The sequence below is a fragment of the Dromiciops gliroides genome, chromosome 1 (genome assembly GCF_019393635.1).
Source record: "Dromiciops gliroides isolate mDroGli1 chromosome 1, mDroGli1.pri, whole genome shotgun sequence".
Taxonomy (NCBI): domain Eukaryota; kingdom Metazoa; phylum Chordata; class Mammalia; order Microbiotheria; family Microbiotheriidae; genus Dromiciops; species Dromiciops gliroides.
Window position 1 is genome coordinate 96,693,382 of NC_057861.1, and position 10,203 is coordinate 96,703,584.

Sequence of the window (10,203 nt, forward strand, 5' to 3'; positions counted from 1 at the left end):
AAGGATGGTGTCATTGAGAGGGCACAGATGGGATGGGTAATCTGGATCTTCTCTCCTGAAATTACTTTGTGTTTTGTATACATTTTCTACTTAGGTTTGTCCATGTTTCTTTTTTTTTTTTTTTTAAGTGAGGCAATTGGGGTTAAGCGACTTGCCCAGGGTCACACAGCTAGTAAGTATTAAGTGTCTGAGGCTGGATTTGAACTCAGGTGCTCCTGAATCCAGGGCCGGTGCTCTACCCACTGTGCAACCTAGCTGCCTCTGTCCATGTTTCTTTATGCCCCCCACTCCCTAGAATATAATCCCCTTTCAGGCAAGGGCTGGTTTGTTTTTGTCTTGATGTTCCTCTGTCTTCTTTCACAGTGCCTCACAAAGAGGAGAAGTTTAATGAAGGCACGTTCCATTGAACCGTATCTTTTTCTTGTTTTCTCCTAGGTGGATCTCTATGGTTTTGGGGCTGACAGTAAAGGCAACTGGCATCACTATTGGGAGAATAATCATTCAGCCGGAGCTTTCCGGAAAACAGGTGTTCACGACGGTGACTTTGAATATAATGTGACCTCCACTCTAGCATCCTTTAACAAAATACGAATCTTCAAGGGGAGATGACCCCAGGACAGTCCAGAAATTGCCACGGATCACTCTCTGTAATTTCAGCCCCTGGCTCCTTCCTGCCTCCTTCTTTGAGGTCTGTGAGCCAGAAGAATGTGACGGGCATTGGGAGCCGTGAACGGCAGCTAAACCAATCGGCTGTATCTGTTTCACACTTTCTTTGATTTCCTTTGGGATTAGAAGACAATCTTTGAGAATCAGTAATGGATGGAGAATCTTGGGATGGGGTGGGTAGAAAGTGAGGAGGAGTGGGCAGATGCCAGGCAGGAGTCAAATGCTAGAACACCATCGCGACACCTGCTACTGGCAGGAAATAGAGGCCTTGTTTAGAGACATTTGACTAGGGGCATTACGTTCCCACTTTCCTGAAACAGAGCAAGGATTTTCCAATGAAGGTGGAAAGAGCCTTTGTAGGAAGATTCCACATGGACCAGGATTGAGAAAAAAAATACACCATCACGATGATCATAATTTCTTAAAGTTTTAACGATTACCTCATTGGTCTGCTTCAGCATTCATGGGAAAAGGCTGGTTTCTTTTAAGCATCTCACCAGGTAGGCCTAGTGTCTGGCTTCCTGTTGGTAAGATCCAAAGGTCTTCATTGTCCACTCATACACTGGCCTTCACGGGGAAGAAAGGACATCTCGTTTCAAAGGTTTTATCAAAACCATTATCAGATGCTTCTGACATCAGTGTAGGAAACAATGGGAGCATGTGTAAGTCTGTGGTATAGACCTGTTGCGCTTCCACCGTCTTCTATTTGTTTTTTTAAAGCAAATGTTATTTTGGAAAGTAGGTGTTAAAGCAAAAGTTGTTTTGGAAAAATAGGTGTTGGTTGAAATCCTTCTCCCCTTGGAGCAGACTGGACATTTCATTATTCCATGTGCCTTTCTATTTTGGAAAGCAACCTATATTACTTTGCTAAAATGATGCAAGAGCAAGGGGCTCATGGTCAAGAGAGGACTCAGACCATGGAAGCATGACCCTCACTGTGGCAGCGTTTGCCCTGTATCCTCAGAACTAAAGCACCCAGACTCTGATGGGAAAGGAAAGGGCTGGTGAGGAGAACAATCAAGTTCCACCCCACTCTGAATATCTTTTGGATCTCAAAAGCCAGTTCCCAAATTAGAGAGAGCAAAAGAAGTCTTGCTATTACAAAATGTGTTGACCATTTAAAGTACATTTTTAAAAACTATCCAGCATGGGGCACACATGCCTTTTGAGGGAGCCTATAGCACCTCAAGACAATCCAGGTCTTTGGGATGCCACCAAAACATGCAAGTGTCTGAATGGAAACTTGGTACCCAGGGCCCACCATGATTTGTGCCACCTAAGGAGATGTGACTGACAGGATGAGAGAAGTCATGCTTATCCTTTATCTCTGCTGCCCATTCCTTCCTTCCTTCCTTCCTTCCTTCCTTCCCTTCCCATTTGTGTTCTTTCTCAATTATTTATTGATTCTTAGAAAAATACTGTACATCTCGGTGTGCCATCTTGGGCTTTAATTATCCCCACTGCAGCTTTGCCAGGATGCTCAGGCTTCTAGCAACTTCAAAAACTGCTTGTTTGATTTGCAGGCATGGTGCTTTGGGGCATTTGTGGTTTAGACCGGCTCATCCTGAGAGATCACCTGCTAAGTTTGTTCAACACTTTCAGATTGGCTTGGGCAAAGATCTTTAGTCTGCATGGCAGCATTCCTCGTGATTGACTAGGGCTCTGTTTCAGGCTAGGTATATGAATACATGTTATATTGTTTCATGATACCCTAGAGTTAGACCTTTGCCTCTAAGACTCCTTTCCTACAATCCCTACTGTGAAACTCCACACCTCTGCATCGTTTGAGTTTGGTTCCAATTCAATCAATCCAACAAGCAGTTACGCATTCATGATTCACAACACCATGTTAGCAGTCACAGATACAGAAATGAAATAGTCCCTTCCCCAAAGGGGAAGAGAGTATCTGATGAGCTTAATCTTCTAATTAGTTGAAAGTCAATAAACCTTCACTGAGTTCCTACTGTGTGCAGAGACAACACTGTAGTAAGTGGTAGAAGAATTAGAGTTTAGTTCCTGCCTTCCTGGAGTTTATGGTTTAGTAGCGGGGATGGGTACTAAGACAGATGGCTAGAATCCACATTATTATATAAGTGCAGAACAAAGAAGACTGCTTGTATTTCACCATTTGTGGAGAGAGCCCCCCCCCCCTTGTGCCTGAAGTATGAATCCCCTCTAGGACATTTCTGTCCAGTGGTCTCCAGGTCCTATTGGAACACATCCAGTAACACAGTAGATGACTTCAGTGAGCTTCCCAGTACTGGAGGTCTTTATGTAGTCTGTAAGTGAAATGCATGGAAACGAAGGATCCCACCTGTAGGCCATCCCTTCCATCCAAAACCATAGGTAGAGATTCTTCTTAGAGCACACTTGGCACAATGCCCAGCACACAGAAGGTGCTCATTATTTCTTCATTGATCAAGGTAGGGAATTGTGCTAAATATATCCCAGTACAAGCAGGATACACTTTAAAAAACTAAACTAAATTAAGCATTGGAAATTAACTTGTTTTGTGCTTGGATGGGGATCCTCAGACAAAGCGTATTAGAGCCAAAGGAAGCAACCCCCTTCCTTTTATTTTTTTCCAGAAGTAAGGAAACTGAAACTCCCAAGAGGTGAATTAATTCATTCAAGGTCACATGGCTAGACTAGAACCTAGGGTCTCTTAATTCCTGATTGTGTCTTATACTCATTGAATTTGTTTTTCCTAAATTCTGAGTGCATCCCATACACCCACCTCCCCAAATAATCCTCCCTCCACCATATATTCACTGAACCTTGTAGTCACTGGTGTTCTAATTAAGGATTTCTTATATTTGAAAATACAGCTAGAGCAAAGAGGTCTCAGACCCCTTCCTAAAGAAATAAGATGCCCTGACACCTTTCTGTCAATGAGAGAGACCATTTCAAAGTCTAACATTTCCAGAAGTCCTTTGGCCTCTTCAAAGTGGGCCCCTCCTAACAAATTGGTGCAGACAAGCCAGAAATTCCATTAGGTAGGAATTAGATAACCAAGGTTGCCAATAGCGTCTCAAATAACTAGACATTTATTCAAATGAATGCTATTTAGAGTTTAAAGAAAAAGAACAGATTCAAGTATTAGGAAATTATAGTTCCAGTGATAGACCAGTGAGTACAGTCAAGGTTACCAACAGCACCACCTCATTCAGCATCATCCCCTGAAATGCCATGTCATGTACAAAGATACATCTTAAGAGGAGACAGTTTATTGTCTCTGTCATCTGTTCAGAGGATGCTAAAAGGTAGAAACTCTGTGACCTGTTTTTGTATATTTAACCATATTCTTTGACTTTTAAAAGGGGAGAGGAGGGAATTTTGACATTCAAGAAGGGTAGAAAAGAACATTGGGCTTGGAGTCAGAGAACCTGGGTTCAAATCCAGTGTGACCTTAATTGAGTTACATTATCTCTGGCCTTCAGTTTCCTTTCCCATAAGATGAGGTGGTTAGACTAGATTATCTCTAAGGTCCCTTGGAGCTCTATAACTGATGATCTAATTTATCCCATTGTGCTGCTTTTAGAAATGAATGGAGTGACTTAGAGCCTAGCTTCATAAATTGTGGGTATCTCAATGGGGGGGGGGCACGAAAAATTTGGAAACAGTAAAAGGTTATGTATATCTATTATATGAACCTAAATACCCCGGGTTGCATAAAAATTTATTGGGCAGAAAGGGGTTGTGAGTGGAAAAAGTTTAAGAAACAAACCCTGACTCAGAGGAATGAATGGAACATGTTAAATGCACCAAGGCTTATAAGTTTCCTACCCTTTCCAAAGTTTGGACACCTTCGCTTTCTAGAAGCCACCCCCAGGGCTTTTACCTTCTGGCCATTGATAGTCCCACATATCTGAGTATGAAAGAAAAAAGGAAACTTGCCCCATTTACCCAGCATTTATTAAGTGCCTATCATGTGCCAGGCACTGTGCTAAGTGTGCGAGATACAAAGAGGCAAAAAACAGTCCCGATTGATAAACTGAAACCCACCCCTATTGCTCAAGCAGGAGGCCGAGTCTTACAGCATTTGAGTCAAGACTGATTGTATGGCATGGTGCTGGGTGAGGGCCGCTGGGCCGGGAACTCTTTCTCTTGATTCTCAGCCCAGTCCAGGAAGCACCTGGACCAACATGAACTGAACACCTGGCTAGGCACTGCTCTCCCCTCACACAGTTGCTTAAGCATTTCTGGACAGGATTCACTCTCAAAGCCAAAGTTTCTTAAGCACTTTTTACAAAAAAAAAAAAATCTCTTTGCTGCACCCCTGTTTCTTTCCCAGCTTTATCTTGATCTCTGTTTTGCAGCTAAGCATTAGCAGTTGAAAAACATTTTGAATGAAGAGAGAGGAGTCTGAAAGGCTCAGATCTCAGCAATATTTTATTTATTGTTAAACATTTTCAATGATCTGATCAGAATAAATAATAAAGAACTATTTTATTGCCTTTTAACTGTACTTTTGACTTTGTCTGGGATAACCAAGCTTCTTTTTATTTATTTTTTTTCAATTAACAAAAATCTATTTTCTCCCTGTTCCCCCATGGGGAAAAAGAGAAGAAACAAAACCCTTGTATAAAAACATGCAGTCAAGCAAAACAAATTCCCACATTGTCCATGACCAAAATGTAGGTGTCAGTCTACATCCTGAGTCTAAAGGTTCTGTCTTCTCCTGCTCCTACTCCCCCTTTCCTTTGGAAATGTTTGCATTTACCAGTTGGATCAAAGCAAAAGTGTTTTTTTTTTTTCTCCCAAGAAATCAGAAGAAAGAAGGCTCCCTCCAGCCTGCTGAGGTCAATTTGGCCCTTGGTGCCTGTGTCAGAGATAGACTCCTGAGCTTTGAGTACTGTGGGCACAGTAGAAAGAGCACTATGGGTCAGTCAAGTTTTATCTGATACTATCTGAGTCATTCCCTTGATGGGCTTCAATCTCACCATCTGTAAAATGAGGGGGTTGGACCGGAGCATCTTAGAGGTCCCTTTGAGCTCTGAGCCTGTAATCCTATACTCAGTACTATAAGAGAACAACAAACCAAGTGCCATGGGAGGTTCTAAGGGAGAAGTCACAACTGCTTGGTGAATAAGAACTTTGAAGACTATCGGCGAATTTCACTTCTTGTCTGAGAGGGAAGATGGAGGGAAGGGAGGCATATGAGATGGGGGGGGGGGGAGCGCGTTAAATTGGTCTAAATCCAAAACTTCCCCTCGACCCCTAAGGTCTTTTCTAGCTCTAACCTATAAGCGTTTAAGATTCCATTTAAAATGATGATGATGACAGCCATTTCTATAACTTTATGGCTCACAAATTGCTATACATGTTAATTCACTGGTCCTCACAACAAATCTGTGAGGTAGGTGCTGTATTATCCCCATTTTAGAGGTAAGGAAGCTGAGGCTTAGAGGTTAAGTGATTCGCCCAGAGTCACACAGCTAAGCAAGGTAAAAGTTTGAATTCAGGTCCAACAGTATCCACTTTGCCACCAACTGACGAATTTAATTTAATTTAATCTAATTCAGTAAGCATTTATTAAACACCTAATACTAATGTATGGTTCTGGCCTGATTTAATCATTACATATACTAACTTTTGTTGTGTTTAGTTGATTAGTCATGTCCAACTCTTCATGACTCCATTTGGATATTTCTTTTGGGGGGGGGGCAGGGCAATAAGGGTTAAGTGACTTGCTCAGGGTCACACAGCTAGTAAGTGTCAAGTGTTTGAGGTCATATTAGAACTCAAGTCCTCCTGAATCCAGGGCCGGTGATTTATCCACTGCACCACCTAGCTGCTCCTGGAGATTTCTTGACAAAGCTACTGGAGTGGTTTGCCATTTCCTTCTCCAGCTCATTTTACAAAGGCAAATAGGAATAAATGACTTACTCTGGGTCACATGGCTAGTATCAGAGGTTAGATTTTAACTCAGGTCCTCCTGACTCCAGGACTGGCACTCTATCCACTGAGCCACCTAGCTGCCTGTCATATATTAACAAGTGCAACAGAAAAATAATTAAACTTAAGCTTCTCAATGCAATCGACATTTATTAATCAAAGCATGGAAACAATACCTTCTGAAAACAGACCACCACCATCTTGTCATTTTAGAGATTTTCATAAGTTAATTTCCTACCAGACTAGACCAAGTTCCTTCTCTGCCTATCCAAAGGCTTTGTGTCTTGCTCTGGGATGTTCTTTTGGCCAGTCTCCAAATCCCTATTGCCCAATCAGCACTACCCTCCAGCCACAGGGACTCCCTCCAATCTCACATGTGAGGGGTGTAGGAACCAACCCTACTCCCAATTTAGGAGCAGGCTGATGACTGGAATCTTAGGTGCGTTTGTTTATCACATAATGTAATTGGTACTTTTACTTCAAAATTACTGATAAAGTTATTTATAAGACCTTCCCATTGGCGGTCTGTCTTATCAGAGATCTACTTATCGTCATATCTACTTATCCCCTTATCAGAGGATCTACCTATATTTATCAGAGGTTTTTTTTTGTTGTTGTTGTTTTTTATTTGTTTTTGGTGAGGCAATTGGGGTTAAGTGACTTGCCCAGGGTCACACAGCTAGTAAGTGTCAAGTGTCTGAGGCCACATTTGAACTCAGGTCCTCCTGACTCCAGGGCTGTTGCTCTATCCACTGTGCAACCCAGCTGCCCCTATCAGTTATTTTTAAGAACATACACTTGCTGTTTATTATGTCATAGCACCCAGGTGCTTATCTTATTGTTGAAAAAGAGCTTAAAGAAAAATACAACATACTCAAGACAACTCAATCACAAAATGGCATCCGTTCTGCTAAATTCCCACACTAACTTGAGGTAATAGAATTTATTCCTACCATTTTAGCATTTATATGAAATTGACAAACTTATTCCCAAATATACCAAAACTTATCCTCATGAAAAATATGTGCTAGAAACTATGTTAGGCCCTGGCAATACAAAGATAATGAACCTGGCCCCAGGGAGCTCACATGCTACTGGAGGAAAGCAACCCATAAACAGGTAAGTTTTAAAAATATGCAAAGTAGGGAAGCTAGGTGGCATGGTAGATAACACGTCATCCCTGGAATCAGGAAGACCTGAGTTCAAATACTGCCTCAGACACTGCTATGTGACCCTGGACAAGTCACTTAACGCTTATATGTGTGTGTATACACATATATGTATGTATGTACACACACAAAATAATGGTGGAATATGGAGAGAGAAGCTACAGCTTGGGTTCTGAAGGTAATTCTATACATGTGGCAGAGAGTTTTTGTAGACATTGTTAAGGGAAATAGGAGGACACGATACTTAGAGGAGTATGCTGGTAAATATTTAACAAATACTTCTGCAGTAAAAAAGAAATCTGCCAACTTATTTGTGAGTTTTATGCATCACTTAAGTCTAGACAATCAACAAAAAGCTAAACGAAAGCCTTAGGTATAAAAGCTCACAATAGAACATTTAACAGTTGGTTCTCACCACCTGGTATCAGCTGGCTTGTCACACCTCTGTTTGAGGGTATAGGGGAAAGAGACATTGAGGGCAGACAGATTCCAAGAAATTAATCGAGAAGCATTTATTGAGGACCAGTTATGTGTCAAGCATCAAAAACGATGGTCCCTCCCCTGGGAGGGGTAAGAGACTCAGGGTGTCAGCCTATAAATAAATAGATACATTCCAAATGGGAAAGATACCTAGGAAAAGATCATCTTAGAGGAGATAGGCAGTCAAATGACTGGAGGGAGCAACCAGGAAGGCGTCCTGCCTTGTATATATGTATATAAATGGGGAGGGACCCAGGCAAACTTGGGCTTCCTACACAGTTTTGTCCAGGTCCAGATCAGGATGGTACCTATGACCATGTGGAGACAGAGAAGGTTATGGTTGGGAAGGAAACACATTTTGAGCCTGGCTGAGGACAAAGGGGTACTCAGAGGTGGAAAGAACTTCAGAAGCCATGGACTCCAGCCTCAATGGGAGAACCCTCTACAACCTCCCCAAGAAGAGCTCCCTTGTCCTTTGCTTCCAGACTCCTGCTGAAGGGTAACTATCTACTTCACATGCAAGTCAAGATATCATACTATGATGTCATTGGTCCTCTTTGAAAACTAAGAACAAACAACAACAATTTAGGAAAATCTGTGTTTAAATTTGACCTGGGACACCTACTACCTGGGCAAGTCACTTCACCTCTGTCTCAGTTTCTTCACCTGTCAAATAGGAATAATAATAGCACCTACCTCCCAGAGTCATTGTAAGGATCAAAGGACATAAAGCGTTCTGGAAGCACTTTATAATTTCTTGTTTCCTTCCTTCCTTCCTCTTAATCATCACCACAGCTTCCATGAGACTTGGAAGGACAGGTATTATGAGTCTTGGTCAGACACTGTAAGCAGGAAGATGTTAAGTTTCTAGAAGCCCAGAGGCTGACTCTGTAAGGTTCTTCTTAATTTAAAGCCTTTCTGATTGAGCTATAAATACAATCCACTGACAACTGCCCTGTTTCCTGATTTGGTTCTTTTATAATGATCCCCTTTATTTATCCCTTGCCCAGGCTCAGGGGAGCAGTTAAGACTTTCCTTCTGGGCCTGTTTTCTGTGCCTGGTGGATTTATAACTCCTTTAAACAACTTGGCAGGCAGGGAGAAGCTCAGCCCCTGTCTCTGGGGCAGGCTCCATTTCCAGCCCCGGCTTCCTAAGAGCATCATTAGAGACATTTGCTGCTTACGGGAGCTGCTTGGACCCCAGCTTTGTCCCACTGGCATTAATTAAGGCTCAACTTACCCGGGCTATTCCTCTTCCCCAAGGCTTTGGGACTGATCATTTTCATCAACCATAATGGCCGTTCTGTGGGATAAATCCAAGAGCAATTGTTCACATCAAGCCTAAGACCCGGAGGGGAGGCTGACAAGGCCTTTCCCATAATGCAGTAGAACCAGGGAGGCTCAGCAGAACAGGAGACAGACAGGCTGGTAGTCCTGGACAGAATGGCTTTTTTAGAACTAATTCTTTAAGATAAAACATCTAATAAGAGTAGTTAACACTTATATGGTGCTTTAAGGTTTGCAAAGTGTTTTACAAATATTGCATTTTATGCTTTTGACAACCCTGGGAGGTCGGTGCTATTCTTAGTCCCATTTAACAGATGAGGAAACTGAGGCAAGGAGAAATCAACTGACATCCAGGATTCTCCCAGCTAGTAATTTTCTGAAGCCAGAGTTGAAGTCAGGTCTTCCTGGTGGGAAGTCCAGCACTCTATCCACTGAGCCACCTAGCTGTCTCAATCTGACAACAATAAGAATTCCTCCTGGGGCAGCTAGGTGGCGCAGTGGATAGAGCACTGGCGCTGGATTCAGGAGGACCTGAGTTCAAATAGGGCCTCAGACACTTAACACGTACTAGCTGTGTGGCCCTGGGCAAGCCACTTAACCCCAATTGCTTCACCAAAAAAAAAAAAAAATTGCCTCACCAAAGGGGAAAAAACCCCCCAAAAACAAGAATTCCTCCTGTCTCCAGTGTTTTCAGGCTTACATTT

The 10,203-nt window shown here is 42.4% G+C and overlaps 1 protein-coding gene across 2 annotated transcripts in view; it reads left to right on the plus strand.

The window, feature by feature from the left end:
• Positions 1–5,132, plus strand: part of ST3GAL1 (ST3 beta-galactoside alpha-2,3-sialyltransferase 1) — a 130,702-nt gene extending 125,570 nt beyond the window's left edge. For both annotated transcript variants that reach the window (XM_044005283.1, XM_044005293.1), the window contains one exon: positions 436–5,132. In XM_044005283.1, coding sequence (XP_043861218.1) covers positions 436–609 — 174 coding nt within the window. In that variant the 3' untranslated portion in view covers positions 610–5,132. The remainder of the gene's footprint in view (positions 1–435) is intronic.
• The last annotated feature ends 5,071 nt before the right edge of the window (positions 5,133–10,203 follow it).